Raw genomic sequence first — 22,491 nt, 5'->3', positions numbered from 1 at the left:
GTAAGTAGAACAGGAGTCTGTGGCCTTCTTGCCAGGGACTGCTCCTGCCCTTCCCAGCATGGTCAGTGAGAACTCTGTTCTATCAGGACAGGTAGGGCGGCTGGCAAATCAGCAGCTTTGTTGCCACAGGGGGTGGACTCAGTTGGAGGTGGAGGTGAAAACCTGCAGCTTTGTCAGCTAAAAGTGGCAAACTTGGTAGAAAACAAATGAAAGGATGCCCACGGCTCTGCCAGCCTGAAGTTACAGTTCCCATTGGGAAGACTGACAGGCGAGCCAGGAATTTTTTTAATATTTATTTATTTATTTTGAGAGAGAGAGAGAAAGAGAGAGAGAGTGAACACTTGAGGGGGGAGGGGCACAGAGAGAGGGAGAGAGAGAATCCCAAGCAGGCTCTGCACTGTCAGCACAGAGGCCGACACAGGGCTCGATCTAACAGACCATGAGATCATGACCTGAGCCAAAATCAAGAGTCAGATGCTTAACCAACTAACCCACCCAGGCAACCCCAAGCCAGAAATTTAAAAGGGAGATCTTAGAAATAAAATAGTCATAGAAGGGTGAGGTAAGATCTCCGCATACCCCTGGCGGCCTGGGACCCTAGACACACATACAGGAAAGATTCAAGCGAGCCCAGTGGAAAGTGAACTCCAAGGCTAACTGAGAAATATACTCCCAGCCCATACACAGATCAACTGGTAGAGGACAGAAGCCCTCCCTATTCCAGGTGTTTGAGCACAAGGTCTACCCCAATCCCTGGCAGAGCGCTAAGCTGTGCAGGCACAGGGACAACCTCTAGGAAATGAGGCTCAAAAATAAACATAAGAATTTAAAAGATGAGAAGAGACCTCCATGGCCGCCTACTATATAAGGAGATAGATTCTGCAATCTAAGTCAAGGAAAGTTATCTTTTTTTAAGCCTCAGAAAAATTAATCAGAATCCATAGTTGTTACAATGTAGTATCCAAAATGTCATTTTCAACGACAAAAAAATTATGCTATACAAAGAGAGAAAAGTGTTAAAAAAAATGCAGTCAATAAAAACTGAGCAAGGCCAGATGTTGGGTTTAGCAGACTTGAAAGCAGCCATTACAAATTAGCCTACAGAATTAAATTATATTCAAAGAATTAATGGTAAATATAACAGTGACTGAACAAACAGAAAATCACAACAAAGAGAAACTAAAAAACAAACAAATGGCAATTCTGAAACTGCAAAGTACAATCACCAAAATGAAAAATTTGTTACATGAGTCAAAAGCAAATTTGAAAATGCAGAAGGAACAATCCATGAATTTGAAGACAGATCAACAGAAATTATGCAGTCTGCAGCACAGGGAGAAAAACAGTGGAGAAGTGGGCACCAGCAGAACAGTATCTAAAGTACCAGCAGGCAGAACCAACAGTAATCTAAACCTTACAGGGAACACTGTGTCAAGTGTATTTCAATTAAAAAAAGTGATCTAAACCTCAAGTGAAGATTTCTTAATTGTAAGCCTCTTATTTGATAAGTGGGGATAATAAATAGTACGTACACCTCACAGAAATGACAAGAGGTTAAATTAATTCTAACATGTAAAACACTTCCTGGCACATTGTCAACATAATAATGGTTAGATGCCATCATTAGCATCATACACATGTTGCTAGGGAAGGAAATCATGGCTGGCCTTGGCCCCAAAAGTTCCTAGGGAAACTGCCTACCTATAGGGAAAGTTCCTACAGGCAGCTGGGAGGAAGGGGAATAAATTATAACTGCTATTGGAGAAAAATTATACAGCCATCAGTTCTGTGACACTTACTCCTTCAACAAAATCTTCTAGTTACTTCATAAGTATACAATTACTTCTACATTTGTACCTATAGTTTGTAAGTATTTGTTCTTTTTTAAGATTTTCAAAAGTTTCTGCCTGAGTGTGAAATTCTAGAGCAATTTGTTTTCAATATACATATATTTATAAGTACATCTAGAAATGATTCACACGTTTGTACCCTAATAAGCATTCCTGCAGTATGTTTTGATGCCATAATTAGAATTAAGAACTGATTCATATAATATCACAAATAAGACTTATCAACACCTAACACAGATTTTGCCAAACCAAGGTAACTGGACAGCCAGCTACTCTGACTAGAGGAAATTACAAAATTTGACCTAAAGGGTCTTCACTTCCCACCACATATTTATCTCTTTCACCTTCTTTTATTTTTTAATTTTTTTTTACTCACTCTGTTTTTGGAACCGCTTTTCTCAGCCAGAAGAAATCAGACTGTGCTAAATACTTGCGGGTTTGCAGGACATTGCCAAAGTAGTCGGATTCTGAAAACTTGATCTGAATAAAACAAACCACAACCATCATTGTTCAAAGTGCAGATAAAAGAGGGCTCTGCCAACGGAGAGGCTGCACTCCTCACATCACCTCCACCAGTTAGCCCAGTATCCACAAAGCCATGAAATTTCATCTCAGTGATTTTCCTTTCAAATAAAAAGCCCCAAAATCAATACAATGGTTTCTGGATCACAGTAAAAAACAAGAGAAGCTGCAATAATTTATGATGCGTTTCACTTGCTTTATAATTGAAAAATCTACTTTAACCTTTACAGAACCTATTATCCTAGGTTTGAAATTTCTTGGCTCACCTGAGTCCTTCATCTTTTCTAAAATGGGTACGTTATTTACTTGTAACATAGGTTCTTCTAATAATATTCAGTTTAGTCAGCTAAAAAACTTCATTTAGCTTATACATGATGATTTAGTCAAATGTTAAAATCCAATTTACTGTAATCAGCATTTGTTCATGAAGGGAAAAAAAAATCAAAGTGATTCAGGGACTTATTTCCCATCCTGAGCACAATGGAGCCACTAGGATAATTCCATTATTAACAGATATTTGTCTATTACCACACAAAAAAATTCTCTGGTCACCAAAAACTAATGACATTATAGAGGCAAATCCTAGATTCAGCTTACATAGAAAAACAGGAAGCTGATGTCTCACAACAATTTGTACATTACAATTGGGAAACAGACATCAAGGATTCTTGAGTTCCTTATCTTTTTTTGGAAGGAGAATGGCAAACAATTTCAATTCTATAGCCACTCTCTACAAAACTAGCAGTACTTAACCTAAATATTATTAAATAATATCTGTATAACAGTAAAAGCAATGGTTTGTAGTAACATCTAATACTTTGGTTTTAAAATGTATTAGTGGGGTGGGGCACTTGGGTGGCTCAGTCGTTTGAGCATCCAACTCTTGGTTTCAGCTCAGGTCACTATCTTGTGGTTCATGAGTTCAAGCCCTGCATTGGGCTCTGTGCCGACAGTGCGAAGCCGGATTAATATTCTTTCCCCTCTCTCTGCCCCTACCCTGCTTGCTCTCTCTCTCTCTCTCTCTAAAAATAAATAAATAAACTTTTAATTAATTAATTAAATATATTACTGGGACAAATAAGAAAAATACATGTTTGAATAAGCAAATAACCAACAGTAATCAAATTCTTATCGGCTATATTTTTTGTGTATTTAAACCATATGATTTTAAAAGCAAAAATTAAAATACAGCAAACTCAAGTATATGAAACCCACAGGCATTACATTATAAATATACACACATGCACACACAACTTGATGGTTATAGATTTGACAGTCACCTATTCGTTGGCCAATGTCTGGCTCTCTTCCCTAACATACAATAGATACTCATTATGTCTGTAGAGTATCTCTGTTAATGATTCATCTTGACCTTTCCAGGGGTCAGGCCAAAATATAAAGGAAGGAGCAAAACAACTGAAGGCACAGGGAGAAATGCAGGAATGAAAGTATCAATTCCTGGCACCTTTGCTGTTCTACTTGACCAACCAATTATAAAGATACGACTTTAAGCTGTCCCTCCATCAAGCCTCTTAGTGAAGTGGCTGATAAACTGCGGTGCAGTCACATAATGGAAAGCAACATGGCACTTTTATTAAAAAGAGTGGCATGTAGGGGCGCCTGGGTGGCGCAGTCGGTTAAGCGTCCGACTTCAGCCAGGTCACGATCTCACGGTCCGGGAGTTCGAGCCCCGCGTCGGGCTCTGGGCTGATGGCTCAGAGCCTGGAGCCTGTTTCCGATTCTGTGTCTCCCTCTCTCTCTGCCCCCCACCCCCGTTCATGCTCTGTCTCTCTCTGTCCCAAAAATAAATAAACGTTGAAAAAAAAAAAAATTTAAAAAATAAAAAAAAAGAGTGGCATGTATGCATGAACATGAAATAATCTCAAAAGCGATGCTGAGTGAATAAGGCAAGCTGGATGTATGAGCTAATTTAAAGTTTTAAAACATGTAAACCAATACTATATGTTGCTTATGGATACATACCTATGTAGCAAAAGCATAAAGAAATGCATGGGAGTGATAAACACTGAAATCCAGATAGAGTTTATATCTAGGGAAGAGGTAGGTAAGAAGAAAGGGCATCATTAGGTCAAGGTGGATTACAGAAAGAATTTCCATGGTATCTATTTTATTCATTTCAAATGTATATGTGCATTACAAAGCTAATGTAGCCATGTTTAATATTTATTAAAGCTGATGTGTTCAAAATTTGATTTTACATACTTTTCCAATGTTTGAGATGCTTCAAAATAAAATCTTATAATTGTTTGTATTTAAAAATAGAAGAAATTTATACTCAAAGTCTCAGAAGACACAGAGTAAACTCCCTGTTTTAGGAGGCAACCTTAACTAACAACCCTAATGCATTCCCGAGTCATATAGTTAAAAGATGTGTCTGCTGTTCAACCCTTAGCCTTTTTTAGCTTTTGTTCCCAAGACAGCTCTGCCAGAACTTTCAGAATGTGATTGTAACTGATGAAAAATTCAGATACATTCTTGGGTTTCTCAACACTTTCTGGCAAATTCTCTCAAAGGAATTTCGTTCAAAAATAGTAACTTTTCAGTAATATCTGTGGGATCGGTTGTTACTTTTAGAAGAGTTTGCTAATCATGATACTTTCCTGTTCCATTAAAAAAAAAAGCCTTAATATTCAGGTTGTTCTATAGACATTAAACAGAAAACCATCCAAAAATTTCCTTAAAAAGAACAGGCCGAAGTCTAAAAATACTTTTAAATAAATAAGGTCCTACCACTGCCATAAAAATAATCATAGGCAGGGGCGCCTGGGTGGCACAGTCGGTTAAGCGTCCGACTTCAGCCAGGTCACGATCTCACGGTCCGGGAGTTCGAGCCCCGCATCGGGCTCTGGGCTGATGGCTCAGAGCCTGGAGCCTGTTTCCGATTCTGTGTCTCCCTCTCTCTCTGCCCCTCCCCCGTTCATGCTCTGTCTCTCTCTGTCCCAAAAATAAATAAACGTTGAAAAAAAAATTTAAAAAAAATAATCATAGGGAACAAAACTCAGAGGCAAGTAACTACAATTTTTCCATGGCTTATGTATATTTAGAAGGACAATTTTAAAATAGTATTAATTATTAAACAGAATTTTGTGATTTCTTACCCTAGTTTAATCACTCTAGTCCATTTATTTAATGGAAAACACAGGTAACGGGACAAAATTTTACTTTTCTCTGTGACACAAGTTAAGTGTTTGGGGAGACAGAAGGGCCAGCATGTTATTCCCAAATGATGGATGGGAAAAGAGCTGAAGAGATTATGGAACTTGGCAAGGCCACATGGTTCAAATCATTAGGCTCCTACTTCAATGTTACTTTCATTGGTCTCAATAAGAATGCTGGTGATTCAACAGAAACAGTACAGGGAAGGAGGAGGGGACTGTAAGAACTAAAGGTGGGAAGAGAAGCAGTGAGTAAATACATTATGACAGTTTACTTATCATACAGCTGTGAAAATAATGCTAGTTAAGGCTCTGGAAGACCAGGACAAGAGAAGAAGTCATGGTAAAGGTCAGTATACAAAATTATTTGTAAGCATCAATTTCAGCAATACAAAACTAGAAAGAAAACAACACACTGAAACAGAAGTACGCATTATTATGTGCCAGTACCAATATCATGGGTGCTTTTTCATTCCTTTTCTCTATTTCCCAAATTTTCTACCATGTGATAATACTTTGATAATTTCAAATATTTCAGGAGGCCCTTCAATGAAAGGGAAAAAAAAACTATGAAACCCAGCAACCACTGGGAAATTTTCACTTGCAGAGATAGCAGCAACAACAATGAATGCACATAAACATTGTAAAGCCACCTATACTCTTCAAAAATAATGTTTAAACTCTGAAAGGGACTCTTGTCCTGTTACTGGTGAAAACATAGGTCAAGGTGATAATGATTTTCAATCAATTACATCTGACTTTTCAACTGAGTGATCTTTGGGAAACTATTTGGGGCTCTCATGTCATTTCCTAGGAACAGCCATCCAGATCCGAAAATTCAGGGGAATGTGAATTTCTCTTCTTGGAAATCCTATCCTGGATGCCAAGCATCAAGTATCACAGACTTAAGGGATAAAGAGATAAAGCTATTACCACACCTCAAGGGTGAGGAACATGTAGGAAGGGCAGAACAAGGAAATGTGATCAGCTTCCCTGTAGGATAAGTACATGTTGATAAGACACTACACAAGCCAATAGGATGTACAGATTCTACAACACTTAAGTTAAATCCATGTAAAGATACTCAGATATATCCAAGTGTCTGTAAGAAAGGTTTTATGCTAGGCATCCATAGAATTTTCTAAAACCTTAACGAAATTCAGATTCATACTTACATTTTCCCTTAGTTATGGCACAGTAATATGCAAGATTGCTGCATTTAGATGGCTTTGTCCATAAGTGTTATGTGTGTATACATACGTACATACATACATAGAGATAATGTTCAAAATGTTGAACTTACATATATGGTATACTGTGGATGATGGAGTTCCCAAAAGCAGCCACATATGGGTGACTCTCAGGATCGCCAGCTAGCACATCAGCCAGGAACCACATGGAACCAGATACCCTGTAGCCTCCACTGGGGGAAAGAGGAGGTCATGGCCTGCTCTTGCCAGGGGAATACTCAAGATGGAGGCCAGTGTGTGGGAGTTAAGGAAGGCTAGCTGGAAGGTTAGCAGACACCAGGGCACTGCCCTCCAGTGGCAATTCTTGGTTCTTCAGGGCCATGGTGGCCAGAGGTAACTTGCAAGAACTCAGGACAATGTTTTGTTTCTTTACCTACTGTATAGAATTATTTACACCCTGTTTTTCTGGAGCATGTCACCTAAATATCACCTCACTCTTGCATAGCAGCAGTAGCACTCTCTGTCACTGACAAACACACACACACACACACACACACACACACACACGCTCCACTGGCTAGAGAAGACCAAGACCCACCCCCAGAGAATATTGTGTGGGTTCACACATCTGTATATCTCTATATGTGTGTTTATATGTTTATGTATGTATGTGTTTATCACTCACCAGAAAACCTGATCTCCTCTGAAAAAATTACCTAGATCCAATTCTCCTAAGTAAATAGAGGCCAGCTGGGACTCTGACTTTAGCCCTTACTCTAATTCTCCATTGGCTTTCACAAGAATGAGTGAAATGCCTAGTGGGGCCAACTATTTACCTACTGTGTCTCAGCTTATTCTGTTCTATAATGCTGGGGCTGGGAATCTGAAAACTCTATTTCCCAGGCCCGAGTGCTAGTTGGCTTCCTGCCAATAGGAGGCACTGGGGGAAATCAGCAGGTGGCAGGAGGTGAAAAGCTGCTGTGTTTGTTCTCTTTCATTCTCTCTCCTGTTTCTTATGATGATGCTGGAAGAATCTTCAGCCCCTCTTCCTATTAATTCCCCTCACTCTGAAATGCCTAGTGTGGTTGTGGCTTTCCTGGCTAATAGGCTAATGCGCCAACCCTTCCACAACTGACGCCAACTTGCTCTTGAGTCTGTTTTCATCAAGGATAAATGAAAGAACACTTTGTGAGGCTAATTTGAAAATGGACCTACACCTACATGTTTAAGCTAACTAGTAGGTTTTCCCGCATGCTACTCGGGATTCACACAAAGGGCATCTCCTGCTCTTTGCAAAGACTAAATTACGAGCGGTGTTCAGAAATACTTTGCTGGGTATCTCAGTTTACCTTGTCAACTCACAGAGGGAAAATTTTTTTTCCTCTAATTCTTTACATTTGCCTCTAAGTTCTTTTCCATTTGCTCTTACCTCCACATGAGCCCAACTTCAGACTTCAACCTTTCTCCTTGACCTTCATCGGATCCATTACCTAATCTCTATGCTCTTTCCTTTTGCCTTTCTGCCTGATGAATCGTATCTTTGCTTGCGTCAAATGAAGTAAGCTGTTTTTCATTTCCAACAGCCTCTCAACACTCGGAGCTTGTATTACCAAAAATTTCTCACAGGCCCTAGAGTAGCCCTTACCTACATGTTTCCCAGACCTGAAAACACAGCCTCACTGTACGCCAGCTATTACCTCAGTGACACTATTACTATCACATCTAGCATCCTTTACCTAGTTTCAGGTTGGGGGTTATTCATTTCTTCTATCCATTTCTGAACACAGACGTATTTTTATTTCACTATCTGGATGTTTTCTCACTGCCCATTTTTTAAACTGTTAGCATCTCTTGAGTTCAACTGTGTCTACTCCGGCAATGAGTCAGACGAAAGCCGTTTCTTGACAAAAGCGCTTAACATCTTGGTGTCTAATGGCTTCAGTTCAGACCCTAGAGAAACAAGGAAACATACCGAACAGTGCATCCTGTCTGGCATCTGGATTCAGTGCAAGCACTCACTGCATTCGGTGAGTACTTACATTTTGGGCACTCACCTTAGACAACAGCAGACTGCCAACAAAAGTTGATCAACTCAATATGGACAGTGGGCCCTTGATGCTATCTTATTTGCTTAAAGCTTGAGACTGTTCCATCTGTATAGCCTTTTAAATCAATTTGAGGCACCTGGATACCGCACGAGTCAATTCATAATGAATTTTCCACACCAAAATAACCTATCATAACTACATATTAAAGATGTCCTAACTAACACTTATATTGTGCTTACTGTGTGCCAGGGTAGGTTTTAAATATTCTAAATATGTTAACTTACCTGATCTTCACAGCAGCCGTGTAAGGGAGGGATTATTACTGTCATCGCCATTTTAATATGAGCAATCTGAGGCACAGAGAGGTTATATAAGCTACCCTAGGCCACACAGCTAGTAAATGGCAGACCAGGGATTTAACTCCAGGCACTTTGATTCCAGGGCCTGCGTTCCTAACCACTACACCAAAATGCCTCTCACACCGTCTCATCTACATCTTTGACTTGGAATAGTTGCCAGTCTCACTCAGGCTCTCTTCCTAAGGAGTTTTGTGCCCTAGTGATGCTCTTCTCAGCAGTGACAGTTCTCATTCTGACCCACAAAGTAATAGCTACCCCTCACAGGGAACCTACTTATGCAGCAGAACATTATGCAAGGTGCTTTTGCATTTGTATACTTGTCCTCGGAATGTGAGTTCCACTTGCCTTTCCCCGCTCCCAGAGGCGGCTCCAAGGACACGGCCTTGAGATAGTGATGAGGTGTTGAGAACACTTACACAGTATACATGACTGAACCTAGTTATAGCCTCTATATAAACTTTTAAGATTTGGCGAGCAGGTGCAGGGATGCACTCGTCTTGCTGCCCTAGTATGTAAGCCCCTTGGCTTATTAAACTACCACCTACCAACCTGGAGTGGCCTGCCTCTTCCTTCACTCCCCACCCGCTGAGCATGGGGCCTGGTTTCAGATTACCCCAGGAAGCTTCTGAGAAGCTTGCAAACCCACAGCCAATAACCAAAAGGAAGCTAACCAAAGCTGCACAAGATCAAACAACTAATAAGTAGAAAAGGCAGAATCACTCCAAGGCCTGTGCTCTTAACCCCTAGACAATATGACACCCCCCCATATTCTTCCCCCTTCCCAACCAGCTCTGGGAAGGAGCTCCCATTGATTCTTCAAACCCACAACTCTTCCTCCAGTGCAGGTGCCTGACCAGGACCTTGCAGAGCTTTCTGGGCCCAGATGTCAGTCCAGGCTCGGATTCCCCGTAGAACACTGAGGAAATCACTGAACATCTTTGAGGCTCTACGTCCTTTTCTGCAAAATGGGGATAAACACCATCTACTTCATAGGATCACTGTGGAGCTTAAAATATAATGTACAGGAATGTGTCAGGTGGAGCAATATTTTTAATTATCATAGTAATAGTGAGACCATTCAGCATCAAAACAATGTATAAGACGGGCTGAAGCATATGTATTTTCCTGCATAGCAACTGGATCAATATGCTTTGGAAGGCCACATCTTGGAGCCCAATGGGGAAACTTTATCATTAAAGCTTTCTCTCACTTCTGAATAAGCTTATAAAAGTCTGATGTTCATCTACAAAGCTAGGACTTCTTCTAGATATGTGACTTGTCAAACTACAATTTCAGGAAAGACCTGTACCTCAGAACCTTACTTATTTAACAAACTAAAAAACTACTTTTTCAAGAAAATCTAGTAAGTGGTAAAAATAGGGGGTTTTGTGAGGAAGGAAAGTTCTTTATCAGAACTATATATAGGAAAGGAAGTAACACTGGTTGTGATTAGAAAGCCCTGTGGTGAATATATCTACTGGAAAATACATGTCCCAAAATATCAGAAAATAAAAGAATTATTACTATTCCTCCATCAATAGCTTACTTCAAATATACAGTCCAACTCACAATAAATTATGGAGTCATATGTATGTGCACTTAATCTGCCAAAACACTCATGAAGTTTAATGAAGTTAACTCCCAGCAGGCAGATTTATTAGTTGTCATTTAATAGGAGTGAAGCACATAAAGAATGTTTAACAACAAACATCATGCATTTTACATTAGAACATGCCCACTAATTGTAAAATACTCAATTTGCTTAATTCTTTCCTTTATGATAAAATTAGACCGAATCCAGGTCCATTTGCTTTATGGTACCCACTCAGCTATGCATTCTTTCTGACACTTCCTTTAATTTGAATCTGCTCTAAATCTTGTGATACTCCTGGCATATTAAGGCTCATATCTAGCCAAGGAATGAATCAAAAGTTGGTGCTTTCTGGCACTACCCGGTTTAAGTGCTTGGGACTTGGGTTAGTTGAAAGGCACAAAGCCAGTAAAACTTGCCAAAAAAACAAAAACACAGTATATTTAGCACTTACTGCTTTGAGGTCTTCATTAACATAAGTATCATTCATTATAAACTCAGGATAGCCAACTTTTGCCAAAACAGCTCTTGCCTATAAAAATGAAAGAAAAAAAATGATGTCAGAGTCTCAGCACTCAAATCATTAATAATCACACAACGTAGGAATGCAACTTTCATCTGAAAACTCTCTTTACTGAGTATCTACTACACTATATACAACCCACTGTGAAATGCAGAAAAAAAAAATCTACTTTTTTTTTAATTCAGTCCCTACCCTCAATACATTAACAGTACAGTGAATGTAACAAACAAATATATAGTAAAAATAAAATACAGGTTTTAAAACAAAGAAAATATTGTTATCAAAGTCCAGAGCAGAGACTAATTCCTCATGGGAAAAAGGTTTAATGTAGGTGACCAAACTGATCCTTAGAGAATGGTTGGGACTTCAAAATGCAGAAGTGAGATGAAGAACATTCCAGGAGAGCAAACAAAAGGGGCAAAGACAGGGCCCAGGAAAGAAGATCATGGCACAGAGAGGGGGGTGTAGCTTGCTGTAGCTGGACTAGAAAGTACTAGGAGGGGAGAGCAGTAACCAATGCAGGAAAACTGGTTTGGGCCAGTTCACAGGGATTCCTGAATGCCATGCGAAGAGTCTGTATTTTATTTTATAGACAGGAGAGGACAGGGGCGCCTAGGTGGCTCAGTTGGTGAGGTGTCCGACTTTGGCTCAGTTCACAATCTCACGGTTCGTGAGTTCGAGCCCTACGTCAGGGAGCCTGTTTGGGATTCTCTCTCTCCCTCTCTCTCTCTGCCCCTCCCCTGCTCACGCTCTGTCTCTCTTTCTCTCTCAAAAGTAAATAAAACATTTTTTTAAAAAAGTCAATAGATAAGAGAGAACTAAATATTTTTAGCAGGAGTCAAACAAGAGGAATCACCCTTCAGCAAGATTACCATGCAACACTGAGAATGATGCTGGCCAGAATGCCAGAAAGATTGGAGGTAGAGGGTCCAAACTAACGTAAGATGCGTCACAACCATCCCTTTGATAGACATACTAGTTACTCCCTGTGTTCTGCAGCATAAAGAGAATGAATAGAGAAAAAATCACCTTGGGCCCATACAAGGAACTTGCATATTAGGGACTGGCAAACCATGGGCCAAATCTAGTGTCCCCTCTCTTCCCCACCCCACCTCCATCTGTTTTTATAAAGTTTTATTGGAACACAACCACACCCGCTCATTTACACATAATCTGTGGCTGCTTTTGCACTACGGAGGCAGAGTTGAGTAGCTGGAACAGAAACTCTGTGGCCCACAAAACCTCAAACATTTACTATCCAGCCCTTTGTAGAAAAGGTTTGCCAACTCTTGCTCTAGAGAAACTTTACAATCCCATGTGAAAATATGTCTCTCTCCTCTCCCCAGATTCTAGATTTCATAAAAACCAAAGAGTGGCTTACTCAAAGAGAAATTAGGGATTTACCCAGATCTCCCTGGGATCCCTTTTATTGCTTCTCCACATCCCTCCCCATATCTAATGTTCTTTTTCTTTTTGTGGCCAGCACATCAGATCTTAGAAGGCCTGCCCTAGGGCTACTGGAGCCCCTGGCCTGTACTCAAACAGTTCTTTCCTGGGAGTTCATCTACCTTCGGATCCTATCCCCACCCCCCACCTACCCCAGCAGCCTTCAGCCAATGCCTGGCTGTAGCAGGAGTAGGAAAGCCCCGCTATTTTGCCTCAATTTGGGACAAACTGTGAGGTCTAATTTGCACTCCAAAGTTCCCCTGAACAATCAGGCTGTTTGAGACTTCCCCTAAAATCACACCCTTGGCTGTCTCTCACCCTTCTCTGGCTGGCTTCCCCTATTCCTTTGCTGGTTTCTCTTGGGAGCACTTGCAGAATAAATCCTAAATCACTTGCACCCAAATCCTCATCTCCAGCTTTGTCTCCAGAAGACCCAACACTAGACACCAGGCAACCCCAAACACACTGGTTTTATTTGAGCACAGCAAAACCAGTGACCTTTGCATATTGCTCTTGCTAATGAGTTTTTTACCTTTAGTCCCTTTCAATTTTCCTCACCCAAGAAATAAACAGAATAACATAATACATTTTCCTTATCTTCCTTGAGATAATTCAAATATTAAATATCAGTAGAAACTTGAAACTCAAAGACTCAGAAAGGATTTTACAAGTGCCATAGGACACAGTCATAATGGATTTTGTCGTTCCAGCCTCAAATATAGCACAGATCAAATTCCGCCTTCAAAAACCTGTGAGTTACACTGAAAGCCTGATGTGATCTAGAGAACAGATAACTAGAGGTTACAACTCTCCCCCAACGCCACACAATGCCTCCTATGCCCATAAATTCCCTTGTTTCAAGACTGTTGTAGTAGTGTTTCCCTCATTGCATTTAAGTACTCGTTGCATTTTATGAGCTCGCCACTAGTCACTTGCGTAACATAGAGCAAATAAAGAGCTCCAGATAGTTTCCCCAAAAGTGAAGAGATATATAAGCTGGGTCATCCACAATCGTTTTCTGAACACTGGTCTTCCTGGAGCATGCTGATGAATTATGCATTGTTTTTCAAACCTCGCGTTCTGGGACCCCCACTGCACTATGGAGCTTCACAGAATATATTACCTTCTACACTGTACATGCAGGTCATTGAATCCTTTTTTATTATTTATTTAGCAATACCAAGACTTGAAGAGGCCAGAAGAGAGCTACAAAGAATCTGTAATTCATCTCCCAAGGACATATACATAGAATAAGATAATAAGACTAGTAGCAACATTGCCAACAGCTGAACAGAGTGCTCTTCTTTCCAAAATGTGCCCTTTATGTATGCCTCCATTCAAACTCCAATGGTCCCTCTGTCAGACAGTTTGTTGTCAGTTCCACATCATCCCACCCCGCCCCATTCTACATTCTTCTCCGAGAAGCTTCAGAAGTCCATCTCCAGAAATCCCATGGGGCATGGCTCCACGTTAGAATCTGTCAATGAGAACAACTTATAGGACATTGCAAAGGTAGAAGGAGACAATATTTATTCACTTCATTGGGAGCTATGGGCAGACACAGAGCCATCTGCGCATGGCAGAGGGAGCGCTGTGCCAGCAGCTTCCAGGCAGTCTCCTGAGAAGACCCCTTCTGTGTGAGGGCAGCAGTTCACTGAGAGATTGTGGCCTTTGCTCTCCAGCCTTCCCAACAGTTGCAGAAGCCTCCAATTCCCTGTATTATACATCTTCTTCCTTGATACACTTTGAAGGGCATTCATGTTCCCGCATGAACTCTGATACACACTTTAAGGCAAACAGTGATTACATCACCTTTTTACTTTTCATGAATGAGATAAATGAATACCAACAGCTTGATGACTTGCTCAAGAGCAAAGTATGGTGAGACAGGCCTGAAATTAGTTACCCCATGGGTTGGTGACACAGACAAGAAGGAAAGGCAAGTCCCAATGCAAATACTGAGAGAATGGTGGTATAAATAGGTAACAGACTGCATATTATGTTCGACAAGGAATATTTCCTAGGCTGATTGTGACTGATCAAAAACTCCAGAGTTTTCTGTAACCACTGCATGCATTTGCATTCCTTATTCAAAGTTCTGGAAAGGGACTGCTGCATGTGACAACCAAACGTCCTTCCTCAATGGAGTAGGCTCAAGCCACTGCTGATCTTCACCACCTCTGTGACCTTGTGCAAAGTTCTTACTTTTCAGAAGCAGGTACTTCCTGTTGTCTACTGAATATCCATTCTACTTTCCTTCTCTTAGTATCAGACTCCAATTCTGTTCAGGATGACAAAAGAACAAACAAAAAAATAGCTGTATCACCTAGCTTCCTTTGCAGCTAGAATTGGCTATGGAATGAGATTCTGGCTAATGGCTGTGTTCCACTTCCAGGAGTCCATTTTTAAAAAGGACAGATTTGGCTGGTTTGTGTTTTCTTCCTTTGGTCCAGGGTTTCTAGATCTCAGCTCTATTGACATTTTTGAGCCAGATAATTGTTGTGGAAGGTGTCCAGTAGACTGTAGGATGTTTAGCAGTGTTGTCAGCTTCTTCTATGCACTAGATGCCAGTATAAACACCCAACCCCAAGTCTGGACAACCGAAATTGTCTCCGGTTATTTCCAAAAATTCCCTAGGGGAAAAACTGCCCTGAAGTGAGAACCACTGCTTTAGCTTTTCCTCTTCTTTCCTATAATGCCAATTCAATGCCAGAAGTAGAGCAGCCATCTTGTAATCACAAGGCATGAAATGTGAAGAAGATCTACATGCTAAAGATGCTGGAATGACGGGTTGATGGCATCTGGAGCCCAGCATATCAGCCCTGAACTTCCTACCTTTCTCCTCCATGACATAAGGAAAGTAAACCCCTTATTTGTTTAAGGCATGGTATACCATGTTTTCCATTAGCTGCAGCTGAATGTAACCCTAATATGCTCTCCTTTTCCTCAGATGCAGTCTGAGAAAAATATAGGGCCTACTTCAGAGGGTTGTCTGCAAGGATTCAGAATGACACATCCTGTAAAGCACTTTTTTATGCCTTGGTCCTGAGTAGACGATGAATAAATGCTAACTGCAGGTTACAAACAGAAAGTAGAAACGTGACTTCTTCCAGGGATTTAGAGTAATTGTTGTGTGCTTATTTAGAGGGTCCTTCAGGTAAGGCCAGACCAGATCACACTCTTAACCAAATGCCTGAACGCCCCTGAGGAAGACTGTCACTCTCTTTAATCAGAGGTCCAGTTTCAGAGGGCCATGCAAAGTGGGGAGAGAGAAAGGCTGGTGAAGCAAGCCGGTAGTCAACGCGGAGACAGATGTGCCCGTGAGATTCTTGGAGCATGGTGGAAGATTTTCCAAGCAAAGCCAAACTCTATGCATGAGCCAGGAGAACCCAGACTATTCACACTTCCAAAAAAGTCTGGGGACTCCTTTGAGGGCCACTGTTCACACACCTTAGAAAATGGACACAAGCAACACTATGAAAGCTAATTCTAGAAAAGATCAAAGAAAAAGGTTGCCTTTCGTATTTGCCATACTGGTTTCTGCCTCCCTCTCCTTTCTGTCTCCTGTATCCATTCCTCCCAACATCTAGCAGGTCCTGGGGGTGTTCATACCACTTGCTCCCTGACCATACCCAAACTGGCCTCTCCTTGGCAATGCACTGGCTCCAAAGTCATCTCCCCTTCCCTCACCATCCATCAAAACTGTTATTCCCTCAAGGCAGCTAATCCATTAGCTGTCACTGAGGCCTCAAACTAATGTTTAATAAAATGTGAGTGACTAATAGCAATCTAATGTATTAACCCTGAAGAAAGATCTGTATTTAAAACAGTACTTCATTAACCAAAGGGATAAATCCAATTATAAAGGAGGCTTTTATAGCTAAGAGAACCTTCTTTCTGCTACTACTCAAATTAAGCCAATGGCCTATTCCATGTAATCACCATTGTGTTCCCCACATGCAACACAATGGCAGGCACACAAGTGATAGACGCACACACAATAAATGTTGATTCATATAATGAGTAATTTGGTTGATAAACCACTCTGACCAATGTCAACAACAGTATCAGAAAATATGAAAGGTTACAGTCTACCACATGACATTTAAGGCTGCTAATATCAAGGCACATTTCCATATTAACTGATCTTACCATAGGAGGAAAAAAGTAGGGGAAAAAGAGACTTTGTCAGAACCAAGGGAACTTTCTGGAAAATGGAGCAATGTTTAAAATCCATTGGAATTGATTCCTGAGGACAACCAAAACTGTCTTAATATAAGCTATTCCAATCAATCAACAAATAACTTATTGATAAAGTACTCTAAGGCCAGGATTTTCCTTGGCTAACGAAACATAAAAATATATAAATGATCCATGGTCTCACTGTATTTGTATAATGGAACTGAGGAAAAATATTCTATGACAACTTGCCATTACTGCTACATTACTACTGTTACAAAGTAACAGCACTGACTTAATTTTCTGAACCTCTCAGTTTCTCATGTGTAAAATTGGGTAATTTTACTTCTAATACAAATACAGTAAAACAGAGAGTTGAAAAGAAGTATTTGAATAATAAAGGAGCTGGGAAAAGAAAAGTTGAATCACCTAGATCAAGGGCGAGCAAACTTTTTCCGTAAATGATCAGATAGTAAATATTCTCAGTTTTGCCAGCCATATGGTCTTTATTGCAACTACTCCACTCTGCTATTGTACCTAGGAAAGCAGCTGTAGATGACACACAGATCAACGGCTGTGTCTGTGTTCCACTAAAATTTGAATCTCATATAACTTTTATGTATCATGATATATTCTTATTTTGATTTCTTTAAACCATTTGAAAATGTTAAATCCATTCTTAACTTGTATACCATACAGAAATAAGCAGCATGCCAAGCACAGCTCAAGAGCCGTAGTTTGCTGGGCTGACATAGACAATTCAATAAGAGTGGAATGTTCATCGAGTCGCCTCAATTGGTGGCACGGGGCCTAGTACACAGTAAGTGCTCAACAATGCCCGCCCAAGTGATTCACACTGAACAGTGCTGCGGGCGGGGGGGGGGGGGGGGGGGGGGGGGGGCAGGGGTATGTGCATCTGCATGCATTTTTAGCTACTTTTTATTTTGTTTTGCTCTTTGCTATTACTAACATGTACATACGACAAATCTTAATTGCTTAGGAGTTTATTCCTTGCCCTAAAGTCTTAGGGCTAGAGCTCTAAAAAATTACAATTAATCCTGTAGAGACAACAGAGAGTTCATAAAGTGAGGATTATTCCATTGAGAGAGAGAGAATAACTATCACAGATGAACTCAGAAAAACAATGAACATCAGAAATTTAAAACACAATGTGATTTAAACACATAAGTCACCCCTCCTTCCCAGAATTTTCCACAAGGTACACTACAACGTGACAGTGCTGGTGGGAAAAACAGAAACAAACGTAATTCTGCTTTACTTGGCTGTGACAATGAAACACTGTCTAATTTTGACACAGATGACCAAACTGATTTAAAACTGGTCAGGAGGGGTGCTTTACTCCTGAATTTTCAAAGCCACTTGGTATTAAGCTGATTGGCAGAAAGCAAGATGGAAAGCTCATTTGTTTTAATCCCCACCGACTTGGCTGTTTTGGAGAGTCAGGTAAATTCTCAAACATCTTGCATGTATTACATCAAAGGGATCACTTTAATCACTTAATTAAACAGCTTTGTGTTTCTGCTTCCTAGTTAAGTCTCTTAGCACATTTTTTTTCTTTTTTATAAATTTAACCAACTTAAAAAAAAAAAGGAACGCGATGATCAATTGCCCTTTTACAAACAATTTATAGCACGATTTTTTTAAGCTTGCAATGGCTTTGAAAGCTTCAGTCAGGGGGCACCTGGGTGGCTCAGTCGGCTGAGTGTCTGACTTCGGCCCAGGTCATGATCTCACGGTTCATGGTTCGAGCCCCGCGTCGGGCTCTGTGCTGACACCTTGGAGCCTGGATCCTGCTTTGGATTCTGTGTCTCCCTCTCTCTCTCTGCCCCTAATGCACTTGCATTCTGTCTCTGTATCTCTCAAAAATAAATAACCATTCAAAAAAAAAAAAAAGAAAGCTTCAGTCAGGCTTAACCACACTGAGGCCTCATTCTCTCTGATGAGTTCTGTAATAACGATTAAACATCAATCAAAATTCTGAGCTTTAAGCATCCAAAAGTTCAGGAGACCGTACATGAATTACACTATCCTTCAAAACAATGGCAGTTTTCATAATACCAAACAAATGATGGACTAGTGTAGATGCCTTGGCGGAAGATATTATCCTAAACAGAGCTGACGGTATTGATGAAAATTAGCCTGGGGAACAGGCTTTAATATCCTCTGGGGCTATCTGGATCCCACAAATAATAACAATGCATTTATCTGAAAAATCAAATTTTATCTTCTCAGTAAGAATGGCACTGATTTATTAGGAGTCTTCGAAAACTTTAATTCTGCAAATTGCTTTTGGGTGTGGTTCACAGGCTCATGCATCATGCTGGGGTGGAAGATAAGTTCAGCGCCCCCCTAAATCAGAGGGCTTTATAGGCGCAAGTCACAGTTGTGATTTTACAAGAGCTGGAAGCCAGGAAGGCTCAGATTTCGGCTCTTCCATCCTAAACCCTGCCTGAGTCATGTCCCAGTGGAGCAGACAATACCCATTTCTCGTGAAACACAGACAACATTCTAGGAAGTATTCCACATCGCAAACCAGCTCCATCCATCCCTCCTCTTGTTTTGCAAACTCCAACTCCATGTGTCTTGGAGGTGGGCAGTTTTTCCAGTCTGAAAAAGGAAAACTACACACGCACGGGTAAGCTATAGTGTAGCCAAATTGGTGCTGAACATTTCCCGGATGTCTTTGTGATGGTCCCCTCACTTGGATGAGTACTGCACCCAACAGAGTTAAACAAACAAAAATTTGGATGTTCTTAGTAAATAAATGGAGCAGGAAACAGTGATAGAGTTAAGAATCCAAAACTATCCAAGGATTAATCCATAAAACAACATATCCCCCTGAGGGTAGATAGGGGCAATATTACCTTAAAAACAGAGGGAAGTCTCATACACTCCCTTTAAAACTGAACAGGAAGAGTGACAAGATCATACAATTTTTTAAAAAATCAGTGTCTTTTTATTACTTTCAATCACATATAGTCAATTGCTAACAAACTTTTTGCAAACACACAACAGCTGCTAAACCTTCTCAAATGAATATCCTAAGCTTCAATTAGCTAAATCCATTTGTCCAGACATAGCCAAGATGAGAAAAGCCCAAGAGCTGGAACAGTCCTATATTGTACTCAGGCTTTTATATGGGCCAAAGTCACAAAAATTTTTTCTGTCACCCACACAGGGCTCTACATCAGGTCAGCGACTACAGCCCACAGGCCAAAACCAGTCCACCACCTGTTTTTGTAAATGGTTTTACAGGAATCTGCTGAAGGGGTGCACAATATGCCACCATGGCCTAAGAATTCTTTTGAACTGGAGGTATTTGAGAATCAATAGATGCAGGAAGAGGCTTTCTCTACACTCCCCTTATTTGCTTAAAAGCAGAGCCTTCCAGAAGAATTCCACTGTCATGGAAGCTTCAAGGGAGGCTTTCTATGCCAGAGGAAATGACTCCTATAACCAGAGATGAGATTGCATAAACAGACCTCACTAAAACAAACTGTACTTTCTATTAGTTTCCCCCATATATTGCTCAATCATTTCCCACCATTTACTGCCACTTGAAATCCTAACCCATTCCCATTAAGATGGTATTTAAGCCCCAAATTTTCAATGGGGTTCTCTGAGCTACATTTGCTGTGGGCTCCCACCTACTTAAGGGAATAAACTTTGTCCTTTTTCTTGCTAATTTGTCTTTGGCAGTTTAACTCACAGGCCCCAAACACTGGACCTCAAAGGGTAGAGGAAAACTTTTTCCTCTCCAACAATAGCCAAGCTTATTTGTCTAGTGGCCTATGTCCATTCTCAAGCTCCAGCTGCCAAGCTGAATAACCACAAAAGAGACCACAGGGCCTATAAAATATTTACTACTTGGGTCCTTGTAGAAGTAGTTTGCCAACACCTCTTCACAATAAAAGCTTCACAGATTTTTCAAAACTAATAGTAAAGATAGCAAGGGGAAGATAAGGGTCAAAGGTTAAGTTTTTGAACAGTTTCATCAAGATATAAACACGTGACTCAACATAAGGTTTCATGTTTTGTTGAGGTAACCACCCGAATTTTAAAACAGGGACAGCATAAAAATTTTAACCAGAAGCAGGAATTAATATCATGGAAAAATCAATGTGCTTCTGGGGGGGAAGAAAAACTGCATGGAAATTATTAAAAATCACTTTCAAATGTCAAAATTCAAAGGGCTTAGAAACACACAAGCAACATCCAGTCCCTAACATGTAATATTTCTCAGGTAAATTTAGTCAGCTATTTAATCCTCCTTCAATTATTAAGTTACTTATTTAAATGGAAACCAAGTTGGAGATTAACTTAAAGAAACATATCCTACTCTCTCATCAACACTGCAAATGAGTGGGTCTTGTGGTCATTCTTTTTTTTTTTTAATGTTTGTTTATTTTTGAGAGAGAGAATGAAGGGGGAGGTGCAGAGAGAGGCAGGGACAGAGGATATGAAGCAGGCTCTGTGCTGACAGCAGAGAGCCCGATGCGGGGCTTGAATCCCCCGAACTGTGAAGTGATGCCCTGAGCCAAAGTCAGATGCTTAACCGACTGAGCCACCAGGTGCCCCTGTGGTCATTCTTTCCATTAAGGTTTACCTGTGACATAAACAATTCTTTACTAGCCTAAAAAACTTCACCTCCCTCCCTCATAATGTGGGGGCAAATAGCATATGAGATAACCTTGCTGAATGATTAAACGAGGCCAATGTGAATTGTCACATAGTTTTTCTACAAGAGAGGGATGCCACACAACCAACGCCCATACCTACAGCTCACAACTTTGACACCATAGCCCTCTAGTTCAGGGCTTTTCAAAGCTTTACTTTTAGACTGGCAGTGGCAGCAGCACTTGAGAGCTTGTTAAGAATGCAAAAATTCACAGACCCACCTCAGACCTACTAAGGCAGAACGTCTCAGGACTCCGCTCCAGTAACCTGCATTATAACAAACCTTACTGTGAGGCAGGGTTTCTCAACCTTGGCACTAATGACATTTGGGCCAAATGATTCTCATCTGTGGGGGTCTGTCCTGCACACTGTGGGATGTTTAGCAGAATCCCTGGTCTCAAGCTACTAGATGCCAGTAACTCTCCCCTTCCCCACGTCACAGTTGTGACCAAAACTGTCTCCAGACCTTGCCAAATGTTCCCCAGGGGTACAATGTCACTCAGTGTTAAGAAGCAGTATGGTAAGGGATTCTCCTGCATGCTCAACTTTGGGCTAGATTGCTAGATGCTCTATGTTGTGATACTTGCCAAGGCTTCTAGAATCACTTCTGAGACGCCTGCCATGGTGGTGTCCATCCATAAGACAAGGGTTCATCCCCCCTTCATTATTGCTTAGGCATCCCACTGGTCACCACCACTCTTACACCAACAGGAGTACTTTATGAAGAAAGCACCAGGCTCTCTTCCAACAATTTCTGACTGTTCACTGGGCATCTGCAGTTCAATCCAGTGGCAAGTGCCACCTAAATCCCAGGATGACAAGGGCAAAGAATTGATCAACCATTGGAAAATACTTTACAATGACAAGTCATAATACAAATGTACCCCAAGATCTCAGAGATGTTTAGAT

The 22,491-nt window shown here is 40.7% G+C and overlaps 1 protein-coding gene across 2 annotated transcripts in view; it reads right to left on the bottom strand.

The window, feature by feature from the left end:
* Positions 1-22,491, bottom strand: part of PHEX (phosphate regulating endopeptidase X-linked) — a 237,854-nt gene that overhangs the window by 70,595 nt on the left and 144,768 nt on the right. For both annotated transcript variants that reach the window (XM_047845028.1, XM_047845029.1), the window contains 2 exons: positions 11,191-11,268; positions 2,227-2,330 (listed from right to left, as the gene is read on the bottom strand). In XM_047845028.1, coding sequence (XP_047700984.1) covers positions 2,227-2,330; positions 11,191-11,268 — 182 coding nt within the window. The remainder of the gene's footprint in view (positions 1-2,226; positions 2,331-11,190; positions 11,269-22,491) is intronic.

This window comes from Prionailurus viverrinus, chromosome X (genome assembly GCF_022837055.1).
Source record: "Prionailurus viverrinus isolate Anna chromosome X, UM_Priviv_1.0, whole genome shotgun sequence".
Lineage (NCBI taxonomy): Eukaryota > Metazoa > Chordata > Mammalia > Carnivora > Felidae > Prionailurus > Prionailurus viverrinus.
The sequence above is the reverse complement of the archived record's forward strand: the minus strand, read 5'-3'. Positions and strand labels throughout refer to the sequence as shown.